Consider the following 25582-nt stretch of genomic DNA (forward strand, 5'->3'; position numbering starts at 1 on the left):
TGTGGATAATACCATTCTGGGACGGTGGGGATAATACCATTCTGGGACGGTGAGATAAGATAACACCATTCTGGGACGGTGTGGATAATGCCATTCTGGGACGGTGGGGATAATACCATTCTGGGACGGTGGGGATAATACCATTCTGGGACGGTGAGATAAGATAATACCATTCTTGGACGATGGGGATAAAACCATTCTTGAACGGTGTGGATAATACCATTCTGGGACGGTGGGGATAATACCATTCTGGGACGGTGAGATAAGATAATACCATTCTAGGACGGTGTGGATAATGCCATTCTGGGACGGTGAGATAAGATAATACCATTCTGGGACGGTGTGGATAATGCCATTCTGGGACGGTGGGGATAATACCATTCTGGGACGGTGGGGATAACACCATTCTGGGACGGTGGGGATAACACCATTCTGGGACGGTGGGGATAATACCATTCTGGGACGGTGGGGATAACACCATTCTGGGACGGTGGGGATAATACCATTCTGGGACGGTGGGGATAATACCATTCTGGGACGGTGGGGATAATGCCATGCTGGGACGGTGGGGATAATACCATTCTGGGACGGTGAAGAATCGACGTATTCTTCTTGTTTCAACATTCGCGAAAACGACTTTGAACGGGCGATAGATAATTTGTTTTGTCCGATATATGTGCTCGTACGCCAATTGTTACACCGTAATCGTTTTTCTAGTAAATCGTCAACAATCAGTCTTCATGACACTGAAAGGAAAATATATATGTTTATGTTTAATGTATATTGTTTGTTATGGTTACCATGCTTACTTGGAACATATGTAATGTGGGACCCGCTTTTATCAGGGCATTAACATGACACTGTCATTGCCTTAGTGATTTGAGCACTGGCTCCCCTCGGCTTGAATTATTTTCCTAAATTGTATTGATCGTAACGTTAACGGTTACGATGTTTGTGATATTCGTATACAAAAAGAGCCAGACAACAGAACATGTAACCATGGTTTCGGTGGAATTGCTACTTGTGGAGAAACGGTATAAAGATATCACCAATGCTTGACGAAGGGAATGATAGGGTTATAAGTTGCTCAATTCAACTTCATGACAAATCGTACATGTTCTTACAAGGAGCGCTTAAAGGCCTCCGTACGGGCAAACACATATACTTGAAGGTGTATATATCTATAACATCTTCTAGGGGCAAAAGCATGGAATTCTCGTCGGTGACTTTAATGCTCAAAACAGACAAATCCTTCGGATACAAAAATCACTCCAGAGTAAACGGCAGAGGAGGCCTTCTACAGAACTTTATATCTTAACGAAACATGCTTTCAGTGAGCTGTCAAGTATGGGCCAATTGTGGGACGTCAATTTTATCTTCAAAGACAGACACGAATCTCTTAGCGATCGTATATTGATTGAAAATTGCAATACTAGTAGTTGATTGTGTGGGCGATTGGTCTATTCTTGGCGACCACTACCTTAACGTTTCTTATCATCTTTCAGCGTTAACATATTCCTTATGACATGCTTCAACACGAATGGTAGGATATCCCGAGACCCGGATGTAAACCGACAAGCATGGACAGATCACTACAATGTTTCAGTAAAGCCATATTATTATATAGCACATAAGTATCAAATACATGAAGATTCTTCCTTTCTGCCCTGCAGATAGGGCGTAAGAATTGTACCTGCTGCCCCCATTGCATGATCGTAAGAGGCGACTAAATTTGGGATCTTATCTTTTCTCTTCTTTCTGAATAACTTTCTTCTTCCTAATGTCTCCCTTGACAATGCCTCACTTTTGGCCTTTAGTTGAGCGTTCGCCGCTGTGAGGAAGGTTTTGGGTTCTGTCCCCTAGCCGAGACATACCAGAGTCTTTAAAAATGGTAGTTGCTACTCCTGCTTTACGCTCAGTATATTTGGAGTGGGACGACTGGTTCGCCCGTTGTCAGTATAATGTGACCGGGTGGGGTGTGCTGCTGGGTGTCTTCGGCAGTATGCTTCAGTGAGGTAGCACTATAAATCGGCAAAAGTTCCGGCCTATCACGAGGAGACTTAACACGAACATACCGCAGCCTCCCAAAACACACATACGCACTCATCACACGCAAGCATGTCGCACGCACGGGAGGCCGTCCTTAAATGACCTTAGCTGTTAATAGGACGTTAAACAAAATAAACCAAACCAAACTTCACACTTAGAGCTATCATGTCGAGAGCATATCATTGAACTGAAAGTACATTACGCTTTAAAAGATCGATCTGCATGGTAGCCGTGGAAAGAAAAGAAAAGCATTGCTGATTGTGTAGCAAACGCTTATGTAATCGTGTCTGTACTTAAAAACCTTCTGAGGAATTCGAAAAAGAAATTAAGCATTTTCGGTGTCAGCTGTGATTTCAAGTTGTAGATTTCAATTTTGACAGATGTCCTAGTGAGATAAGATAGCTAACAATGTTAGTTCTTATCTGAAATATGTTACGTTTAATGTGTTCATATCATAAAGATAATTCTCACTTTAAGGACTATTCTGAAAGATGAACAACTTTTTGGCCGTATCTGTTTTACTCGCCATAGCAGTAGCATTATGTGACGGACAATGTCATATGAGTCTCCCAGGTTTGTATCGCAAATATTAATATCGTGATGAAATATATACCGTTTAAACTTTGTATGAGACCAAAACAGACACTTGTAGACGGTTGAGACCAGTCTTTAATTGATATATATATATATATATCCAATGAGTATTCTAACACCTAGGACACAATTAGATTGGTTAAAATTGGGTCACGTGGTGATCCCCTATGATATTATACGGAGGTAGTGGCAGGATGGCGATACAAATATTATCCTGTTAATACATTGTATATTAATGCTACTTTTAGTGTAGGTTATGTCATATTGACAAATGATTGAAATATTTCTCATATAATTTCTTCGGTGAAAGATGGTGAAACGCCAACGTTAGGATGTCATTGGAATGGGGACTTTATCAATGTCATGTCGCATCTGACCAAGAACTGTGAAACATGCTACTGTAACGAGGGAGGTGCTTTGAGCTGCTGTGTGTAAGTGTATTATTTTAAATCGATTAAATCGACATTTTGATATTTAAAAAAAAAAAATCTATCAAATGATTAATGGGTATTGAACAACGGGCTATGCCGATACAAGCCCTATCCAAATCGACATTTTATCCCATTATTGCTTTACCTAATGGAAACGAAATGATAGTAAATCCCCCTCCCCTCCAAAATGAAACACTTATAATTCATATGTTGTTTACTATTTGATACAATTTATCTCACAAGATTTGTTTCAATTATTATCAAATCCATATGTTAATATTATTTGTAAATGTTTATATTTATTTCGCTGTAGTAACGGAGTACATGTTGTACATGTGCCTGAAGACTGTAAAATAGTGAAAGCAGAAGATGGCTGTGGCGACAGGGCCGTGAAAGTGGAAAACGAAAACGAGGATTGTACCCATGACATTGCTGCCATAAGTCGGAGAGACGTAGAGTAAATGTATGATTATATGTTAATAAAATTCATGAATGAATTTCAAATGAATGCTGTTTTTGTGTTATATCTTTTAAATGTAGCATGACGAGTTTATGTTATTATATATCTACATATATTACGTTAAAACCTGAGAACACCGCGAAGGTATGTCGCCGCCGCGAAATAGACTTTGAAAGTTAGAGAGCGAAGTCAATCTACGCGAAAATTAATTTGTTGACAGTATTCGAAAAAGGAAAAGCAGCTTAATGTAAATTTCCTAATGAGATACGCTGTTTAGTATTTATCTGAGAAGAATTTAACTCATTATATGAAATGCATCAATGTCAAATAAGTATTATCTCCATGTGGTGAATCGACAGCCTATTTTTAATTTTATTTGGATGACGTGGGTTCCTAACTATGACGTCAAATAAGTTTCATCGTCACATCAATATTGGAAATAATTAAAATGAAATTCTAGTTAGATTGTATGCTTAAAATGGACCTTTGATGACTTTCAGAACCGTTGTACTTAAAAGCTATCACTGTATTTGTCCACAGAAATTGATGCTCGAATTAATTGCACTATAAGCGTGGTTTAGATGCATTAATCTACTAAATGCTAGTTTAGAATTATTTCCTAGAAAAGAAGGATGTGTATTAAAACTACAGAGAATACCGACATACAAAAATAACCGCTATTTTATCTAAGATGCACAAATGAGGACAACATACGAACAACGTATAGATTGGATGGTACACTCGGGAAAAGTAGAAGGAGGCCAGATGTCTCGGTCATGACGACTCCAACCATACAAATCTAGGTCACGACGACTCCCACCATACAAATCTAGGTCACGACGACTCCGACCATAAAAATCTAGGTCACGACGAATCCAACCATTACAAATCTAGGTCACGACGACTCCCACTATACAAATCTAGGTCACGACGACATTCGCCAAAAAAATCTTGGTTACGACAACATCCGCCAAACAAATCTAGGTCACGACGACACCAACCATACAAATCTAGGTCACGACTACACCCACCATACAAATCTAGGTCACGACGACATCCGCCAAACAAATCTAGGTCACGACGACACCAACCATACAAATCTAGGTCACGACTACACCCACCATACAAATCTAGGTCACGACGACATCCGCCATACGAATTTGGGTCACTATGACACCTGCCATACAAACCTAGGTCAAATCCGGGTAACGTCGCAATCTAAAAATTAAAAAAATCGCACAAGTATAATATTTCACAATGAGGATTAAATTTGTTAAAAACTTAATGTTATACTTTATTTCCTCTGAATTTTTCCTTCTTGAATCCTTTGCATAAAATTATATTTCCTTATTGATTTTGGTAAGTATTTACCAATTGGCAAAAATTGGTCATAGTTTGTAGGTCTGTAATCTATCAAACTACGAGTCAAGCGTGTTGAATTCACATAACGATTTCATTATCTCGGATCTGTTCGTACTATCATTAACACATTTCTCACGCTACACTGTCGCCTGTGTTTATGTCACTACTGTGACGTCTTATCTTTCGAGTGTGTGTTACTGGGACCTTTTATAGGACACGATAGCTCAATAAGGATGGTTAAAATAGGTAGCATTGTGATTACCATAGTAATTCAAGGTATGCTTTTTATCCTTTTTATCTCTCAATGTCGGTTTGATAATATCTATCTCCCTCGGTGTTAGTGTGATAATATCTTTTTCTATCTAGCTGTCTGTTTGATATGTTTTTCTCTCTCGCTCTCAGTGTGATAATATGTTTTTCTGTCGCTGTCAATATGACGATATCTTTTTCTATCTAGCTGTCAGTGTGATAATATTTTTCCCCCCTTTTCGCTATCAGTGTGATAATATCTTTTTTTTCAATCTAGCTGTCAGCATGATAATATCTTTTTTCTCTCTCTCACTGTCAGTGTGTCTTGGAAGTGTGGGGCTGAATGGAAGCGTTGTCATATACTACCCACAATTTGCCTATTTTCTTTTTACCTATTGTTCTTTCTGTATACGAATTTTGTTATAATATTGTTTTCTTTCTTGGTATTCTAGTGTTTTGTGTATATCGTCTGCTCTTTGTATAAGGATATGCTATAAACATTTGCATATTTTTGTTTTGCTTTTGTTTGTTTTTTGTATACAAGAATATTTTATATATCTTAGGGGACATTTCATAGACAATTTAATCGCTTTAATCATTGCATTATATTTTCCTCGCTTTTTCTATGCTTATTTTTTTCTTATTTGCAACTCTTTTACACCATTTCTCTTATAATCCAAACTGTTGCGGAAAACTCCGAACAAAACAAAAGCAAAAAAAAAAAAAAAAAAAAAGATTTACCATTTCTTGGAAACACCGACGGAGGTTTATCAATATCTTGTAAAATCGTAAATTTTCTTGGAACGTTATTGTTCACAATACTTTTTGTGTTTTCTGTTGCATAATTCGCACGGTAAGCCTTTTAAGGAGGAAAATAGCTTTGAAATGCATATCTAAAAATTGTTATTTTTGTTTTGATGTCTTCTTCTCTGTTAAGTTTTTCTGTCGCTTCCATTAATTTTTTATCTGTCGTGTTCTTTTCTATGTGTCAAAAACCCCAAAACCCCCCCCCCAAAATAAATTTTTTTTTTTTTGTGGAAAAAATCTTTTTCTTCCATGTCAGGTATAATTTTTTTTCCTTTTTTTCATGTGATAAATCTTTTTCTTTTCCCCGTCAGTGTAATTCTTTTTTTCTTTCCTGTCCGTATTTTTGAGGTTTTTTCCCCTTTCTTCTTCCCCCTTTCCTTTTTTCTTTCTTCCTTTTTTTTGTATAAATTTTTTCCTCTTACTGTTGTGTAAAATTTTTTCTCTTAGTGTATTAAAATTCTTTTTTTTCTTTGTGTTTTAAAGATTTTTTTCTTCTTTTTCTTCCCCTTTCGTTTCCTTCCTTTTTCCTTTCCCTTGTTATTTTTTTTCTTCTTTTATTTTTAAAACTTTTCTTTCACTTGAATCCCACCCCACCCCAAAAAATTTTTCCTTTTCCTTTGAAAAAACCTTTTTTTATTCGTAATGTTTTTTTCTTCCCATTTATTGTCCTATTTTTTTCTTCTTTCCCCTCCTTAGAAAATCTTTTTTTCCCTTCTTTAAAAAATTTTTTTTTATGTCTTTTTAAAATTTTTGTTTTTTTTCCCGAGTTGGGAAAAATTTTTTTTTCATTCTGTGCTGGAATGGGGTTTAGGAAACTTTTCTTTTCCCCCAAATTTGGGCCCTTTTTTGTTTAAATATTTTTTCTATACATTTTTTTAAATATTTGTTTTTCCCGGACTAGGTTTTTTAAATTTCCCCCTTTTATTTTTCTAAAAATTTTAAATTTTTTTTTGTTTTAAGTTTTTTTTTGTATAAAATATTTTAAAAATTTAGGGGCTTTTTAATTTTTACCTTTATCCTTTCCCCCTTTTTTTTGGATTTTTTCTTATTTGCAACTCTTTGACATCATTTCTCTTATAATCCAAACTGTTGCGGAAAACTCCGAACAAAAAAAAAAAAAAGACAACAACAATTTACCATTTCTTGGCAACACCGACGGCGGTTATTCAATATCTTGTAAAATCGTAGATTTTCTGTTGCATAATTCGCACAGTAAGCCTTTTAAGGAGGAAAATAGCTTGGAAATGCATATCTAAAATTTGTTATTATTGTTTGAATGTCTTCTGCTCTAGATCTGTTAAATCCTTTTGATGGTTTTGTAATTCCGTTGTAGGTGTGCTGGGAGATATATCTCGGTGTCATCCTGGCTGGATTTACTACAATGATGCATGCTATTTCTTATCAAGAGATACAGAGACTTGGGTGGAGGCCTTTGTAAGTGATCCAAATCACAAATTACAATATTAACATTATATCAGGAAAAATATCATTTAAAGAAACTATTAAGAATAAGCGGAAAGTAAAAAAGGGTATAGTGAATCCTTCCCCAATATATACACTTTGTATACTATCCTATTTATAGTTATCAGTGATAAAAAGTTTACCTGCGTGATATTTGTACTTAAGTTCTCATAATAAGATTGTGTTTGCAATGCCTTTTAGTCAAGTGTATTTGTTTTACTGAATCGTTTTACAAAACAAATCAAGCTTATGTAGAAAATGCTTTTCAGTTGCACATCTGCAACACACGGATATTTGCTTAATCGGTAGGTGAACTTGTCACTCTATTGTAATGCCAATAATAGAAATGACAATGTGTGTATATCTCACGGTGACATACGTGATACCAATTGTTATTTCCTCTGCTTTATTACTATAGTCCTACTGTGAAATTTACGACAGCCAGCTGGTGTCGATAATAGACGAAGACGAAAACAATTTCTTGAAGACAGAATTGCGCAAGCGCCATGCGGCAGGTACGATAACAAACATACACCTATCTGCTTCCATATGAAGAATGAAAAGTAATGAAGTATTAAACTTTTGTAAACACCATATATCCATTGAAAATATGTGTTTGATACAAGCATTACAAGCAAAATCCGCTTATGAACACACCAAATGCAACATCTGGATTCACTTTTTCTTCGTGCTTAGATTCTGATTGGAACGTCTGCTATTTCACTTCTGGAACTGACGGACCTGTAGAAGGCCATTGGGAATGGACACCTTCTGGCGATCCGTTAACATATACAAACTGGGGCCCAAAGGAGCCAAGTAATGGGGGCGGCATGGAGAACTGCCTTTGTTTGTATAAGGCGCACGACTTCTCATGGAATGACCGCAATTGCCACAACCAAGATCATTTTATTTGTAAAACACGGTAAGACAACTTTCCTTACACACTTTATAGAGAATATACAAAATGTCAAACGTTAATATTCAAGCATTTAATTATACTCAATTGTTTTTGATCTTACCGAATGACTCCTATTTCGGTGGTGGCTGTATTGTTAATTATATTTAGTGGGGAAAATTTTGACGAAATCTCGATCCATCCCAAGAAGGGCAGGGTAAGACTATAGGATAGTAATTGTATTATTCGGAATGAAATTCACACTAGGATACGTAAATATGACCCAGCAGAGTAGATGTGCGTTATACAGTAATATAACACCAACTTTTATTTTGTTACATTGGGTGATACAATACAATACAATACATTTTATATGGTAACGATCCAAACCCTTATTTGGTTACCTATTCTGACAATTAATCCATATAAGGAAATCGGCCAATGCGATTTGTTTAATGATTCTTACAAATAAACACATATATCTGTACGTCCTGCAATCTTTGTTGTAGGGCAACATTCAGTTCCGAATTGATTGGATGAAATCGAAGCTTTGTTGAACTCAAAATGCGATTCGCCCATTGTAATGTATGTGACTTTTACTTTCGCAATTAAAAAAAGCCTCTTGCATGTCCCAAATTCCAAACGTTCGAACAAATATTTTCGGTTTGATAAACAGAGCTTGATATGATTATTTTCACAATAGAATATGTAGTTATGGTTTTCATTTAGTTCATATCTAATTTAAGGTTGTGGATGTGGATGAATCATTTGATCAGATGTCCTTTTGGCAAAAAAACTTATTTTAAAACAAGATTTCTATCAATTATTAAATATATGACATTATTTTAAATCGTAATGACATAAATTCAATTAATATTCACTTTGAACAAAGTGAGCCTTTATAAACGATATCGAAAGGGCATATCTTTTAATGCTTTTTTGACGTATGCAAATAACATTCCACATTGTTAATCTATCTTGAATCTTATACAACGTAAGTTTTAATGGCTGTGGACGAAATGTATTAATATTCGCTAAAGAATTAAAACACTTGACACAATCATAGTATGCATCTTTTATTGAAAAATATAAACATGTAAATATAATATTATTCCCCTTTCTTAATCTACATAAAATATAACATCTTATCCAAAATATTAAAACCTCAAAATAAAACCACCATACAAACCTTGCATAACCAAGCAATTGTAATATAACATTAAATAACATTATATAATGATTACAGCTTCATAGATAGCTACAAATGATAGAATTTTATTTCGTTTGCCCAGCAAACTAATAAAATTCAAAATGCTGAATGACACTTGAAAACAATGAGGAAAAAATGTACAACCATGTTACACTGGTGTACTAAGATGTGTATAATTAGAAACTAGCGTATTGGCACATTGTCATTTAAGAAAACAATAAATTGCTCTTCACCATGGGCAGTATATTGCTTCTTGCATTATCGTAGGTAGTGTTTTATATTCTATTGAAATCATATTGAATCAATGTTCATATTATGCAACTGTAAATTTATAGTTTCACGTTAATAAGTGACAAAAAATATTTATGACGCTACGAACAACTTAAAATGTAAATATGCCGTGAATTTGAATCAGAGGGACTTTGGTGTAAAGTTCCCTTCACTTTTCTCATACTGAATGTATTTCTATTTTAAAACGAGGCACTAGATGTAAGAAAATATAAATGACATAACTGGAACATGTTTGAGATCAGTTCGAGCACCTCATAATCATTTTTTATTTTTTGCTTAATGATTTCACGAAAATAGCTTTCAAGATGCTACAGCGCACTGCTTCTCACAAAAATAGAAATATATCTTAGAAAGGCCAACAAATATAAAACCTCAATCACCAAACAAAGTGAAACAAGTGAAATTTCTTCCGGGTGCATTTACAATCGATTGTAATTTCATAGGAATGATATTTAATATAAGCTCATATCTTTTAAAGGTGGTAACAACGTAAAGTTTGCAACTTTTTGTGTTGTATAAACATATACAACAGTCTTTTTTCCATTTTAGTATCTCATAAGTTTTGTCGGCGCTGAGCATCTTGAATTCGATGTTTTCTCGTCATATTTTTATTAGGACGTCATAAGTGCTTTGAAGCCAAATATCACGATCTTAATGATATGGTATGTACAATGAAACCGGAGTCTATTAAATATTTTCCCACGAATATTTGCGAGACAAAAATACAGTAATGGATTATTGTAATTACTGATGAATGCAATACTATTATTACCATTGTGACATTGATTGAGCAAAAGTCATTCCCTCATAAATCACATAAGCAATCGTCTATCTATTTTCTTAACTGCTGAATTTTTACAGAGCTCGTCAGATGAACAGAATTACTAATAATGTTATCATTGAATATTCTGGTACGTAAATATAAGTTATATAAAGTTACTATGGCTAAGTATATGGAATCAAAAATCGTGAATAAGCTATTTACTTGTGTATTCCTGTAATTTGTTTAAAATCATCTTCATCTTCTCTTAGTTATCGTTTTCAATAACAATCGTAAATAGGTAGGTTGGTCTTGAACCGATGAATTTAGATAAATAAAAAAATGTTGTAACTCTTTTTATTAGGACATATAATTTACAAGTTCATTGAATAAAGACATTACGATATTATGCATTTAAACACTAAATGATATTAATGGATACTTTTTTCATAGATTTAGCATATTATTTCTAAGGCGATACGTTACATGTTAATCATCTGCTTAGCATCCCGAAACTCATTGATGAGAATGCATTATATGTACATAAATATTTGTATAGTTCATTAAACACATAGTCATTTTTTCGAAAATTCCTGATTGACTTTAAAACAACCGCGACGTAAGAAAGGGAAGGCCAAATGATATATACTGAGTTGGCTTTAGGATGAACCAGATCGAATTAACGACAGACTATTAAAACATATAGTTTATCTGCATAAAAATAATCACCAGGATCAAATATTATTAATGATAAAAAACAAAAATTCCATCATCATTTTGACAAAGGAATGTTATACATATATTTTACGAATGTGTTAGTTTTCAAAAATGAATGCCGTATTAATAAAAATGCATTTGAGAGCATCTTAAAATGAAATACATAATAATGCTTTGGTTTTGTTGCACTCATTATTAAAAGTTTCTGCATTTTTATATCATATTGGAATGTCTTGTCTTGTCGTTAAAATAAACGCCAGTTCCATCGCGTCGGCGATCGTAGAATCGTCTCCTTTTGGTTTGCGTCAACGTTCAGATTATTCCCCGTTGTCCTGGAAACAGAAAATTCGGTATTAAGTCATATTGAATATATAAATGTAGTTTTGTTCCGCATACATCACCAACATATTTTTTTAAATCAATAATATCAGAAGCTACTAAGATATCAATTGAAATACTTCAACAAATGATCCATCAAGTTTCTATATATTTGCTAACGTAAAATGCATTTCAACGACGCACTTTTGTATCATTGATCATTCTACTGTAAACGTGGAAATTTACGCGAGGGGTGAATTTTCGCTAATTATGCGGAGTCCTTTTGATCGTGAACATTCCCCCTACTCGTATTATCTTGATATCAATTTGCCTTTTCTCGAACTAACGAAGGTGGATAGACCGCAAAAATTACGCCCACGCGTATAGATTATATATTAAAATCGCGAAATTAACCCCCCACGAAAATAACCACGTTTACAGTATTGTAAATGTATGATTACGTTATGGCCACAAGTTATTATCATTTATGTGGAATTGTGACAAATGCCTGTAGCTGTCCATCATATTTAAAAGTCTTCGTGCGCGTGTATGTAGTGTATATTTGGCTGCAAAAGGTGACGAACGGTATAATGATAAAGTCAATTGTAGAAGTGTTTATTTACCTCATAAATAGGATTTGGACTTCGTAGTCGAGTTGGCCTGGGAATACGGAACTGGAATTGAACAAAAGAACGATATTACAGCAAGTCTTATCATCTAGAGTCTCGCGACAGGCTTTTGAAATCTGAATGTAATAACTACATATTGCACAAGAAAACGAGTTCGACTTTGAAAATGTATTGCTATTTTTTTTTTTTACACATCTCCTCTTCTAATAAACACAATATCAAATACAAAAATCAGCTCAAAGATTCACTTTTGAGATTAACATGTCTTTCCGGGGTCAGGCAGTACAAAAAGTTCGTGCACATAGCCCAAAAGGTACCTATCGTACAATAAAAATGAGTCCCAATGATCATTTATATTTTTACAGGATTACTTGATCACAAACGAATTTTAAACAATAATAATAACAATAAGAATACATATTCCCATTGAAAAGAGAGACAGGAGTACATATAAGATAATAAAGTAAATCAACAGAAATACAAAAATGGCATAAAATAAATTTCGTTTATATAATAAGTACTGACCTCTTCTTTCGGGGACAAAGGCCAAATAAATTCCCACGAGAAATTTGAGTAGGGACGAGTTGGTGATTCATCACGCGGCGGTTCTGCCTCGTCCACTAGAATGCATGTAAGCGAAGCAAATGTGATATGTATATACAAATTCGACCTACCGACTACTAATAATTTGCCCAGCATGTGTCATATTTTAGATGTAATAAGTCATATCTAAAATAACGCTAATTAGATGAAATGTACACATCTCACCTGTTAAAAATGCATTTCTAACGTTGTTATACTAGTCAGACTAATGAAAACAAGTGAATATTTTCAACTCAGAAAGTTCAAACATGCGTTATAGGCATTGTCCATTATATAAACGAATACTGATGTCATTTTTTTAACTACCAACAACGCAATGTATTTTGCCGTCCGTTACACTATTCGTGTGCATAGCCCGTTTCTGTATTTGATCTCTTTGCTTAAATGCATTTCATAAATCTGATATATGCGGACACAGCATTCGTTCACAAACAATTGGAGTATTATGCAGAACTAAAGGAATGGCATTTGCTATCGTGTATTTCATGTTTACATCATTAGCAAATAGCAACTAAATTATTTTTAGTCAGTAACTAACTTTACTTGACAGGTAGGAAACATATGGTCATTGATAATGTTAACAATTTACCTGAATTGAAGTCATCCTCTCCGTGATCTGAGGTAGCATTTGAGCTCCAGCCCGGGGCGTCTTCCTCCACGTGTCCTAGGTAGAATGGGTCACGATGGGGTGCGAAGTCAAACATCGGTTTGATGGAATGTCGGGAGAACTTAGAACTTACTTCATCTGAGTCACTGAAAAATGGAAAGAAATATTGAGTATATCATATTGATATTCATTTAACATTAAAAGTGTCTTCTTATCGATGTTATATGATGGCTAGATATATTGAAAGTTTTTTTGTTCTTTTTTATTCAGAATTTTCCTACTCATATACATGATATATGGTGATAACAACATGTCTACGTATTATGACAAAGGAAAAATATAATCATTTACCTGGCTTGAAAGAAATCTTAGTTATTAGACTATTGAGGTAACTTTGCATAAAGGAGACAACGCCTTCTCTAGAATGCCATTTTTTTAATACATCAACACTAGAAAGCTCACCAGGTGCCTTCGCTGTTACCATGTGATCCATCAATACCCTATTTTACCAAAGCACAAGTTTTTGTTTGTTTTTCTGTTCACACTCTATGCACTCTTAAAACATTCATGTAATAATCGGACATGTGGTTTGTTACTAGAATGATTGTTTTCATATGTTTTGATCATTTCAATTATGTATTTACTTAGATATTCATACCCGAAGTATAGATTAGATAGAATTTATTGTCGACAAAGTATTAACTGACTGAGATCAGATTTGATTGGTTCCCCTACAGTAGGTATTTCCCTACCTTCCTCTTCGTGATCTATCGATAGTTAGTTCTGATAGCTGCCGATGCCTTCGTCTTTTTTTGCGCCACATGAACACGAGCCAGAGACAGCAACAGCACGTGCAGAGCAGTAACAATGATACCCCTACTCCGAGGCCCATGATAATCCCGAAGTTATCTGAAAAAGTCGTTGATATATAGATCAGTATTTGATTTGAGAGTATAGCTGTTCTGATACCATATATTGGAACAAAACATCAAATATGTTTATATCTGAAATACACGATGCCAAAAATGCGATACATTGTCATAAAAAATCCAATAAAACAAATAAAGACAAAGACATTAGACGAACAGATAGCGTAAGAATGTTTGATGCTGGGTAAGCTGGCTCCCAAGGATTAAAACAACTTGTTTTTGCCTTCTCTAACTAAAGACAATTCTAATTTTGTGCCGCTCCTAAATATTTGATTATTAATCTTAATGCTCAATGCTACTTCTTTTACTTCACAAACTAATGATAACAGCCGCGAACAACTGACTGGTATTTCATTATAGATTCAAAAAATGTAACACTCACCTATTTGCTGTGGTGGTCTACAACACGAAAAAGAAAAAGAAAATGTTATACATTGATCAAATCCGAATGACGTATGAACTCATAACAACTATACTATTCTAACGACGTATATAACTGTATATCATTATGTATGTGTTTAACCATACCTCCAAGTATATGCAAACTGTTTAGTATTGCATATGTAATATTTCATCTTTCAGTATTTAAACACATGATCGGGGCCCATATTCATGAAATCGTACTCATGCTCAAAGAACCATGTTATACTAAGACTAAAGACTAAAAAAAAAAAAAAAAAAAAACGATTCGGAGGAATTTTGGAAAGACATCAAGTGAGATTTTATTTTAATAAATTTCAAGATTTTCTATAATTTTATTAGGCCGAACATTATGTTTGTATGTAGATTTCATATTTGAGCACGGGAATGGCTTCATGAATAAAGACCTTGTGATATGTTGACGAGTGAGTAATAAAATTGGAAATTAAGTATAAAGTCATGATTGCGGAGTAAACAAATGGTTCAATATCGCAATAAGATGTGTATCCTATGTCTACCGTGATTGGCCTATTGACGAATAGTTTACTGTGAACGACTCAGTGTCATCTATATGATATCGTAATAGGAATCCCAGTGGACTGGGATATTAGTAACAAGTGACTACTTACCCGCACGAATAGAGTCCATCAGCGTAGACACATACGTCTCCCTCCGTGCAAGGCTCGACAGCGTCCAATATATCACACCCATTGACGCCCGCCTTTGTGTAATTACCTGTATATATGCATAAAGGAACATATCTTAATGAATTTATTGTTTTATGCTTTGGAGCAAACGTTTTAAAAGTGGTTAAAAGTCAGTCACTTATAGTTTAAGTTTTGTTCTTATCTTTATTTTCCCACATTAATAGCCCTGGTTGCAGGGTAATATATAGAGGTTACACAATGAGTGGTTGTTAGATATGGAATTTATTTCACACGAGTAAGTTATTTTTTAAAAGTTGCCAAAAACACTCGCTTTGTTGGATATGGAATTTATTTCACACGAGTAAGTTATTTCTGAAAAGTTACAAAAGACACGAGATTTAGCGAGTGTTTTATGCAACTTTTAAAAAATAACTTACTAGTGTGAAATAAATTCCATATCTAACAATTTCGAGTCGTGTGACCTGTTTCTACCACAATAATATCGGCTTGAATCAAAGGGAAACTTGGCCAAGTATAATTTCGCGTATGCAAATAAAGTGTACCGGTGACGTCATTAGATTATTGATGACGTCAATAACAATTGCAGCTTGGGTCAAAGTTCACCGTGTTAGCCAATCAAAATGCGTACATAGTTTATACCACGTGTGGTACAAACAGATTGTTAATAAACAGCTGTAATGATTAACTGATGGTCTGAGAGTTGAATAACACAGGGTATTGTGGTAGAAAAAAAAATTATTAACCCAATGATAGCATATTTCACGAGGGTTTTCGCCGAGGGAAATATGACATAAGAGAATAAAAAGATAAACATTTGTTGCCACATATTTCTTCTTGTCTTTGTCGTTGTATAACGTTATAGGCTATTTGGCTCAACAGTACCTAACGTACCCTATTATATTTCTTTATACAAAATTGTTATTGTTTCTTTATCTGTCGACGTTTTCAATATTTATATCACACTTAGTTGGAGCATATTGAAATAAATTTACGCTGCACAAACGTTTTTTTAGAAATAATTTATGTAAACAATATATACTAATCAGTAAAATTGTAGTGTTTATAAAAATCTATAAACAGAATATCAACAAAATCATCATTATTACTAGATTTTTGTATTTGTTTTACCAATTAGATTTTTACTAAATTGTAATTTATGATTTGATACTTACGGTAAACAGAGGTAAGGTCCTGTAATCCGTACACAATTACGGGGATTGTTTGACCTCCCGCGTAAAATGGTTCTCGTTCGAATGTGATGTCCTGAATGGCCTTAATCAGACGATTCACCACATCCGAGTTGTTGACCACATATAGTTCATGGTACACTACGAGCGAGCCTGCCCTGTAGCACACAATATACGAATAATGTGTAAATCATTTCAAAACTTGCATATATAGGTAGCCTACTATTTGCTTATAATGAATACACTTTCAAGTATGAGTTCAATACCTTCTCAAGTCAGACATGTCATACATAAAAATACAATATAACGCGTAACATTTGCTTTCTTTTAATTCTAGTTACTGGGTGATTCCTAACCAAGAAAGTACAAACATAGCATGACATTCAGCTAACTATTAAAACATAACAATTTTAACTTAAAAATTAAAAAAAAAAAAATAATAATAATAATAATCTTCAAAACTATCGCGATATATATATATATATACAAAAAAAAATTTTTCCCGGCTACCATATGATTATGATTTTTTTTGTCTTATTATAACGACTCTCGTTTAACCAAATCTTTGATTAAATGTATGATTTTTCCTTGTATCATGACAAATTCAATAATTCATCTTCTTACTACGAAGAACATTAAATTTAGAGACCACAAATCATTTCTTATCAGCACCGGACTTTGTTTTATATATTATTGCAAACCACCAGTATATATAATAACGCGAAATAACTGAACGACACAACAAACTGTAATTTATTATAGAAAATGTACATTCCATGTGGTTTTTGTTTTCAGTATAGTGATACAGAGGAGACTAAGACAGTAAATATTCCAAACATATTTATCAAATCCTACATTGTCAACTCCTTTATGCTATATTTAACAATTGCTGTATCAGGAAAAGGCGATTTTCACGTGGACGCTACTTCGTTTTAGATGATATTTTAAAATACAAATAACCCGAATCTCATTAATGAATTTCTTTGATTTAATAATAACAAATTCTAAAAGTTAAAGAGGCTTACCCGCAGACGGACCGGTAAACGGCACATCTCCGATCACTAAATAAACTTTCTATGTGACAAAATTAGAGGCTTTCCGACTTTATTTCTTGAAAACAATTACATCATATGTATTTAAAAGACGTTTTAAAACTCAACCTGAGAGGGAAATGTATGGAATATAACGGCAAATCTTCTTTGTAAATCGCCGCTGCCTTTGAAGTTATCACTGTGCGGTACTGTGCACGTGCTTGTTTCTTTGATGTGTCAATCAAATTATACTCAACTTTATAGCGGGGACTTATTGCGGGTTGCGATTAAATAAATAATATTTAAAAAATGAGGTTTTAATATCACTTTTCAGCGTTTTATAAGGAAAATAAAATGAAAAACTCAACAATTCCAACTATCTGTCATGTGTAAAAAATCTTTTTCTATTAGCGAATTTTTCTGATCTCTCTGCGGGCAAGCCTCTCTAATGTATGTTAAAAAAATTAACATTAAGTTAATATATGTAAAACGATACATATATGACGTAACCTACCTAATATCGGTTAGTCTAACACCTTTGAAGTCTACTAAGGTTCTGTTGTAGGCGTCAGTGAACTGAAATACAAAACGGCAGGAGAAATGTTACTTAACATAAAACACAGATGATTGACATAAGACGTATTAGCTCCATGTCATGTACTTCACAAACAAACATCTTGATATAACTAGGTGTGTGTGGTATCTGCATTTTGCACCATTTTAAAAATTTGAGTGAAGTAGTATGCATTTGACAACTTAACAAAAAAAAATAATGTCGTTAGCGTCATTTTGAAAGGATTTACATTTGCTACTGTTGCTGGGTAATTGTAAAAAAGAAAACGTTTACTATTCAACAGACACGGAAATATGTAAGTACTGTTTTTGTACTGCATATATGTAATCATTCTTTCATAAATATTTATCGGAATTTTTTTTTAAAAATTTGGAACCTTACCCCTTCAGTAAAATCGGTGAGGAGTTCCTGGTAGTATGAGCTAGAGCTGTTCTCTAAAGCCTGTGTGTCCGTTACAGTGTAGACAAAGGAGGTTAATAAACGGAACATCCGTCCAGTAAAACCTGAAAACGGCGAGAGAAAGTAGCAAAACCAATTCAGGACTCAAATGCATATATAATACCAAAACAAGCATAATATATACAAGTATCTTCGTATGGAACTTACCCAAAGAAATCGAAAAAATGCTTTTTGAATGAACATGTACTTTTTTAATAGATTTGTCCGCTCATTTCTAAACATTTTCATACTAACGGTTAAGATGTTAAACAAAATTTGCTCTCTCTCTCTCATATGAAGTTACATCCCTGAAATCAGATGCATTTGTACAGAGAGAGTTAGAGAGTAAATACATATTCTTGTTACGTCACTGAACTCATGTCTAATAACATATGATTCACTATTGATAATAGAGGTATCTCTGTAATATGTGAAATACCTACGGCTTTGGCCAGGTAAACTGAAGCACGTGGTATCTTACCTGTACATGATACGATTCCATCTCCAGGAAGTCCCTCTTCACATTTGCAGTAGAATGATCCTATCGTATTGGTACAGTTGGCGATTGGTAGACATATATCTGTTCCATTAGCGCACTCATCTATATCTGTTAAATGAAAAACATACATTCTGCACATTGGGGACACGACGTAAACATCATTTCTCATAACAAGGTACGGAAGTTACATCAATTAGTTTTTTGCAAAACGTTAGATTTCTTTATATAAAAAAATTACTTAATATTTGCCAGCACAAGTTGTAGTGTTTTCGATATCATCAAACTTCTCGAAACAAGGCTCACATTTGCAAAAACAAGTGAAAAAGGAAAAAAAAATCTGTAATGGCCAGATTATTATACCAAGATATTCAATCTTATCTATAGAAATGAAAATATAATAATTATTACCTACATTCTATGATATACGCAAGTGACAAGCTGATGTATAATGTGTACATGCCTTATGATATGGACATAGAGGCTTCTGGCCTGCGTCCATTATTTTCTAATAAATCTATTCAAGTATAATCAAAAGACCGAACATGATTAGAACAGTATATTTCATAATGAACAGGACCACAGAAGTGTTTATTTATGTCAATTTGATAGGTAATTTATATATTGACTAATCAACATTACAAACCTGTACAGTAATATCCATCCCCTTCAAAGCCTGGTTTACACGAACAAGAGAAGGAGGCTTCAGTGTTATTACAGTCAGCGTACTGACTGCAGTTATCTGCACCGATGAGGCATTCGTTAATGTCTGCAATAAAGTAATTTTTGCTATCTTTTATAATCATATCATGTTTTTCTATTACAATATAACATGCATAATGTGTCTATTACGTTGCTTTATTATCAAAAGTGAATCGTTTATATCGTATCATCAATATAATAAAGTAGAATATATGATACAATAATTCGGTCCACTGAAATTATGGTTAATATATATTTTGGGCTAGACGTTAATTTAGGAATCAATTTTACATTATAGAAAAACGTGAAAAGATATGTACTGTTGAAAGTAATTTACATTAAGAAGGTTAAAAATAAGATATTGTATAAGGACGTCAATTCTTATATGAAAAATATAACAAACACCACGTACACAAACCAATTGAAGCAAATAATGTTAATCAGTATATAACCAAAAGGCAAATAAAAGCCTAAACGAGGCTAACATGTTGCTTTGTACAGGTACTTGCCTTATATAGCCCGTATACTTGTATAAATGAATGAAGTAAGCAATACACTTATCTTATGACGTAAAAGATAAAACAATGTCTACCAAACGTACCTATGCATGTGCCGTTGCCGGCATTCGTGTATCCCTGGACACAGACACACGTGTATGAGCCGTTAGTGTCTTTACAGTCAGCATGAGCACCACATATATTAGCTACGTCACATTCATTGACGTTTGTGTCGCATGTCATTCCTGTCCATCCCGTCATGCAGCTACACGTACCGTTGAACTTATCACATGACGTCGTATGGTTGAAGTTGCACATGCATGAACTATCACAATGATAACCATATCGCCCGTTGGGACATTCTGAAATAAAAAAGACACGTACAAAACTAAGCAAACTCATTTTGGTATATGAAAATAGTTTTGCTGCAGGAATAAGCTTCTTCAGTCATTGTAAATAGAAAGATAATATACATGGAAAACATTTAAATTTTAAGTATGCACCGACATATTAAAGAAATGTGAATAAAGTCACACCATATATTAGCATTCACATACAGAGGTAGATACAGTATAGCCACAATAAGTGAAATAGCACCATACAGCTATTCCGCCCTTTTAGTTAGGACTCGTCAGTGATACAAGAAGCACCATACAGCTGTTCTGCCCTTCTATCTAGGGCTAAGACTCTTCAGTTATGCTAAGGATCTGAAGTATTGATCGCTAGGAGACGACTGAAATAGGTCGTTAGAAATATTAGTATCTAGATGAGGTGGCAAAATAGCCTCATAATTCAATGAATTTTTAATATTTTTGATATTGTACTTCAAAAAAAAAAGCCAAGTGCGTGTGGATATTTTAAAATGTGTCACTATTCAAATGAATGTATATATGTATTCAAAAGAACAATGAATTCATATCATAAGTGGAACGTGAAACTTACCGACACACAACCCGTTGTTAGATACAGCGTATCCACGGTTACAGTCACATACAAATGATCCATTGGTGTCCAGACAAGTGGTCAACGCAGGACAATTGTTCAGTCCAAGACTACACTCGTCGATATTGTCCGCACACGTCTTTCCGTTCCAACCACTCTTGCACGTGCATTGTCCGCTCATTTTGTCACATGACAACGTATTCCTGATATCACATCCACACGATTGGCTGCAATTCATTCCATAAAATCCAAGATCGCATTCTGAAAATCAAAATATTACCAGTCATATTTCATTGAAGATGCTAAAAACGAAGGTTGAAAAAAGAAGGTAATCTTTCTCTATTGAATGCGATTGTGAATGTTGTCATTAAGTGTTGAAGGAATCAAATATGGATATCTTTTTTGTTGTAAACTTCCAATTTGTTCCGAAGTAGTTATATTGAAGCGGATCATAGATGAAGAAAAAGTGAGAAACTAGCGGCAAAATTATGAGTATGTGATAAAAATAAACATAAAAAGTCGCAGATAACTGTAGTAGCACAGGCACAAACAAACCTTTACAAGTGGCGCCATCTGGTTGTAGTTTGTAGCCAGAGTTGCAGGAACACTGGAATCCAGGTGTCAGATCGGTACAGTTATGTTGACACGGATTGTCGGTGCATTCGTTTACATCTGGAAAAGTAAAATATATATTCCTCATCAAAATGTTGAATGTCGAATCCATATAATGATGTATGTAAAAGAACGCTTACTAGGCTAAACAGGGAAGCGTTTTTTCAAAATTTTGTTTTTATCGTAACCATTCTAACGGAAACGTTAATATCAAATTAAAATATCTTGTTTATCATTTAAATTTGGAACTGTTATGAATTCTTGCATGATAAAAATGTGTGCATTACACAATTACATTATAACACTACAGGTATGAATAAAGGTTATGTTCCGTCGTTCTTTTTACACCATTTGTCTTTAGAAGTTGCCGAAGTGTTAAAGAATGATGTCATACTCACTGTTGCACGTCAAATTGTCGCCTGCCAGTGAAAATCCAGGTTCACACGAACAATATTGCATCCCATTGCTGTCTACTGCGCAATTCTGACTACAGTTCGAGGTACCGCACATGCTCTTAACTAATATCAACAAAGACGAACAACATGTGTGGCTTAGTAATGGAACAAAACATTGTAAGTTTAAATTGGCAAAACACTCAAGTGTTTTGGTTTATGATGCGAATTGCAAATGAGTTTAAATATATACGTATAAGATGATACTTGATATTTGACTTTCGCAGTAATCTTATATTTGAGAATGATGATTTGCAGCACAGAAAAATATACATACATGTATATTGTAAATTCGCGAAGGACATTGATAAGAAATTGAATCAATTTAGAAAAAAAAATCATGAAAATTCGTTCTAATTACATTTAAATCAAATGTAAAAAGGGAAGAAAAATAATCATTTTGCAATTCTGTCTTTTACTTACCGATTATTTCAATGTGTATATCAATAAGGCTTACATCACTAAAATGTAAGAGAATAGGTAACACTACACATAATTGAAATGCGATTACCTATGCATTTTTTACGGTTGCGAAGATCGAGATCGTATCCATCCCGACAGGTACACCTATAGCTTCCGACTGAGTTAAAGCAGAAATGATCACATCCGTCTTGATGGAGGGCACACTCATCTATGTCTGTAAAGAAGAGAACCCAGTTTGGATGTTATATAATGTATATATCAATGTCAGCACGTTTTACCAAATAGAGATTTCCCTGTCAATATATTGGTCTGACAATACATTAACTATTTACTAAAATCAATTAATCATCTACTACAGGTTATGAAATTCCCTGGAATATCATCAGCCTTTGAATAAGACAATGCTTAAACATCACCGCATATTGAAACATGTTTGGCTACAATCGGGATTCCAAAATGTTTAAACATAAAATATGAATTATTATTAAAAATATCTTATTACGATTATGAGTTATATAAAAAAAATATACACTAATGAAAACAACGAAGAAGTAACTGATTTCCGCAATAATGACAAAGTATATGAACTGACCGGTACAAGTTTCTGTTCCCTTGAACCCAGAAAAGCAAGAACAGGTATAGCTTCCCTCTGTATTGGTACAGTCCTGGGTACATGCGTTAGTTGTATTACATTCGTTGATATCTAGAGAATAAATCAGTATAGTTTATGTTACAAATACTTTCATTATGTAGTATTTCTTTTTATTTGGGAAAAACACATTGATTTTTTTATGGGCATAACCTACTTTAAAAACCATGGGCTAACAAATAGTTTAATGACAGGTATAAGAACTGTCTCACATGGGAAATTATGACTATGAAATTATGTATATCAAGTTGATGATATGGGACATCCTTATTTACTTGAAATTGCTTTTATTTTTCATTTAGGAAAAAAAAATAAAATGAGTATTTCTGTAATAGCAACAGTAAACCATCAAATCAAATAAAATTTCCAAACACAGGTGAAAATGAGGGAATTCTGATATTTGGATCGGACGAAATAAGTCGGAGTATACATGCTTTATTATATGATATTCATGAACTGAAAGGATTTCTATAAATAAAATTAACGAGTTTTTATCGACCAAAACTGTAACAAAATCTCATAAAATGGTATCAAATATCAAATTTGGTGTTATAGAAATAATAAATGAAATATCATAATTTTGTACGGGAATCACAAAAATATTCTTCTGAAACATGTATTTTACAAATGCATCAATTGATGTTGTTATCAAGCATGAACATATTTTTAGTCTGGGGTTTGTATTGGTTCCTACCTTGACAAGTGCCCGTGTCGTTGGAGTATCCGGTAACACAACGACATTCATATGTTCCTTGTGTGTTTAGACATTCTTCATTTGGTAACGGACACCGGTCTTCGATCAAACATTCGTTGACGTCATCTGTACACTGTGGTCCTGTCCATCCCTCCTTGCACACACATCCTATCAAGTTGTCACAGCGAGTTGTACCGGCCGGACCGCAGTGGCAAAGGTTGGCACAGTTCTGGCCCCAATGGTCAGAATCGCATACTAACAAGCAAAGGAATCCATTTCATCTCAAATAATTTTGTTTTAGTTTACCAAGCATTTCTAACACTAAAGAATAAATAAATGAAACAAAATGAAATGTAACGCAAAAATATATTGCATGGAGCATATTATCTTACCAGTACATGTACGACCGTCATTCTCCAAGCGGTATCCAACACCGCATGAACAGGTGTATCCTCCGGGTACGTTAGTACAGGCTTGATTACACTGATCCAGTCCAGCCGTACACTCATTCACGTCTGTATACAAAACATAACATTTAGGTATATGTGTATTCCATTGCTGATTTTCATGTTAAAACTCATGTTGGAACATATGATATTAAACAATGCCTTATACCCGTTTAGGTTTAATATAAGGCCAGCGAAAAATATTTGGCACTTTCTCTCCAGATTATCATAATATATAACCGCATCGCTGCAGGTAAATTCCTAAATTTTACAAAATATTTGCAATTAAATATGAAAAAAGACAAAATTTTACACAATTTCTTTAAATAATTTTGTTTTCTAGAAGTTCCAACATAATTTACCTATTTATTGCACGAGAGGCGGTATAAGCAATCATTTTGTTATGTTTGGTAAGCAAATACTCTCATTTAACATTTTAAGATATGATTATTATTTCATAAAATAATACCAAATATTCGTACGGATTTTAGTTTGATATTTTATATTTTACAAATGAATGATGAATGACGTGTGCAAGCCCTCTTGTGGAAGGACATATATTGTAATATATAAACATGTTTTGTCTGAATAAAAAGATATACTTACAAAAGAAAAGTTTTTATTGCCAAAAACTGACATCGCCTTTTTTGGTTTTTACATTTACTATACATTATTTTTTGTGATGTGTAGCGGTTTGGAAAATAAACTCAATGATTTGTCGTACATATGTCCCTACCTTCACATGTTTGATTGTCAGAGGTTAGCTGGTATCCCTTTGGACAAAAGCATTCTGGATTCCCTGCAGTTATACGACAAGCATACCCACAGGTAAGTCCAGCGAATGCCGCGCAAGCATCAGATACTGAAATGTAAGTCCAGAATAACGATATGTATACATTGATATAGTTTTAATTTCATCCAAGTTATTCAAAATCTTAATTGAAAATTTAATTTGCGATAACTTAATTATTACATCAAA

General features: G+C 33.9%; 3 protein-coding genes across 3 annotated transcripts in view; 2 read left to right on the forward strand and 1 right to left on the reverse strand.

Moving 5' to 3' along the window:
• The first annotated feature begins 2493 nt into the window (after window positions 1-2493).
• On the forward strand, window positions 2494-3582 carry LOC117322054. The gene is made up of 3 exons (XM_033876783.1): window positions 2494-2622; window positions 2954-3074; window positions 3388-3582. Exons 1-3 carry the CDS (start codon window positions 2541-2543, stop codon window positions 3533-3535), a joined length of 351 nt encoding a protein of 116 aa, XP_033732674.1. The 5' UTR covers window positions 2494-2540; the 3' UTR covers window positions 3536-3582.
• A 1400-nt stretch (window positions 3583-4982) lies between these two features.
• Window positions 4983-9010, forward strand: LOC117322060 (C-type lectin lectoxin-Lio3-like). The gene is made up of 5 exons (XM_033876791.1): window positions 4983-5172; window positions 7286-7386; window positions 7832-7928; window positions 8110-8335; window positions 8818-9010. Exons 1-5 carry the CDS (start codon window positions 5130-5132, stop codon window positions 8846-8848), a joined length of 498 nt encoding a protein of 165 aa, XP_033732682.1. The 5' UTR covers window positions 4983-5129; the 3' UTR covers window positions 8849-9010.
• Window positions 9011-9371: 361 nt separating this feature from the next.
• LOC117342996 (mucin-2-like) overlaps window positions 9372-25582 on the reverse strand; it is a 58536-nt gene continuing 42325 nt past the window's right edge. Inside the window, exons 24-44 of the mRNA XM_033905326.1 lie at window positions 25340-25465; window positions 24550-24672; window positions 24158-24412; window positions 23407-23517; window positions 22903-23028; window positions 22338-22457; window positions 21883-21999; window positions 21328-21588; window positions 20490-20747; window positions 19833-19955; window positions 19172-19297; window positions 18634-18755; window positions 18193-18254; window positions 16633-16805; window positions 15422-15527; window positions 14755-14771; window positions 14196-14352; window positions 13426-13589; window positions 12759-12853; window positions 12228-12278; window positions 9372-11618 (exon numbers count right to left, since the gene is read on the reverse strand). Of these exons, the coding sequence (XP_033761217.1) occupies window positions 11604-11618; window positions 12228-12278; window positions 12759-12853; window positions 13426-13589; window positions 14196-14352; window positions 14755-14771; window positions 15422-15527; window positions 16633-16805; window positions 18193-18254; window positions 18634-18755; window positions 19172-19297; window positions 19833-19955; window positions 20490-20747; window positions 21328-21588; window positions 21883-21999; window positions 22338-22457; window positions 22903-23028; window positions 23407-23517; window positions 24158-24412; window positions 24550-24672; window positions 25340-25465 (2708 nt within the window). The 3' untranslated portion in view covers window positions 9372-11603. The remainder of the gene's footprint in view (window positions 11619-12227; window positions 12279-12758; window positions 12854-13425; window positions 13590-14195; window positions 14353-14754; window positions 14772-15421; window positions 15528-16632; window positions 16806-18192; window positions 18255-18633; window positions 18756-19171; window positions 19298-19832; window positions 19956-20489; window positions 20748-21327; window positions 21589-21882; window positions 22000-22337; window positions 22458-22902; window positions 23029-23406; window positions 23518-24157; window positions 24413-24549; window positions 24673-25339; window positions 25466-25582) is intronic.

The sequence above is a fragment of the Pecten maximus genome, chromosome 2, assembly GCF_902652985.1.
Source record: "Pecten maximus chromosome 2, xPecMax1.1, whole genome shotgun sequence".
NCBI lineage: Eukaryota > Metazoa > Mollusca > Bivalvia > Pectinida > Pectinidae > Pecten > Pecten maximus.

Excerpts from the sequence above, each read along its gene's own strand:
- LOC117322054 (XM_033876783.1), top strand. The coding sequence starts at position 2,541 with ATGAACAACTTTTTGGCCGTATCTGTTTTACTCGCCATAGCAGTAGCA. Across the intron at positions 2,623-2,953 it reads ATGTCATATGAGTCTCCCAG|ATGGTGAAACGCCAACGTTA; the intron begins GTTTGTATCGCA and ends CTTCGGTGAAAG. Across the intron at positions 3,075-3,387 it reads GGTGCTTTGAGCTGCTGTGT|TAACGGAGTACATGTTGTAC; the intron begins GTAAGTGTATTA and ends ATTTCGCTGTAG.
- LOC117322060 (XM_033876791.1), top strand. The coding sequence starts at position 5,130 with ATGGTTAAAATAGGTAGCATTGTGATTACCATAGTAATTCAAG. Across the intron at positions 7,929-8,109 it reads GCGCAAGCGCCATGCGGCAG|ATTCTGATTGGAACGTCTGC; the intron begins GTACGATAACAA and ends CTTCGTGCTTAG. Across the intron at positions 8,336-8,817 it reads CATTTTATTTGTAAAACACG|GGCAACATTCAGTTCCGAAT; the intron begins GTAAGACAACTT and ends TCTTTGTTGTAG.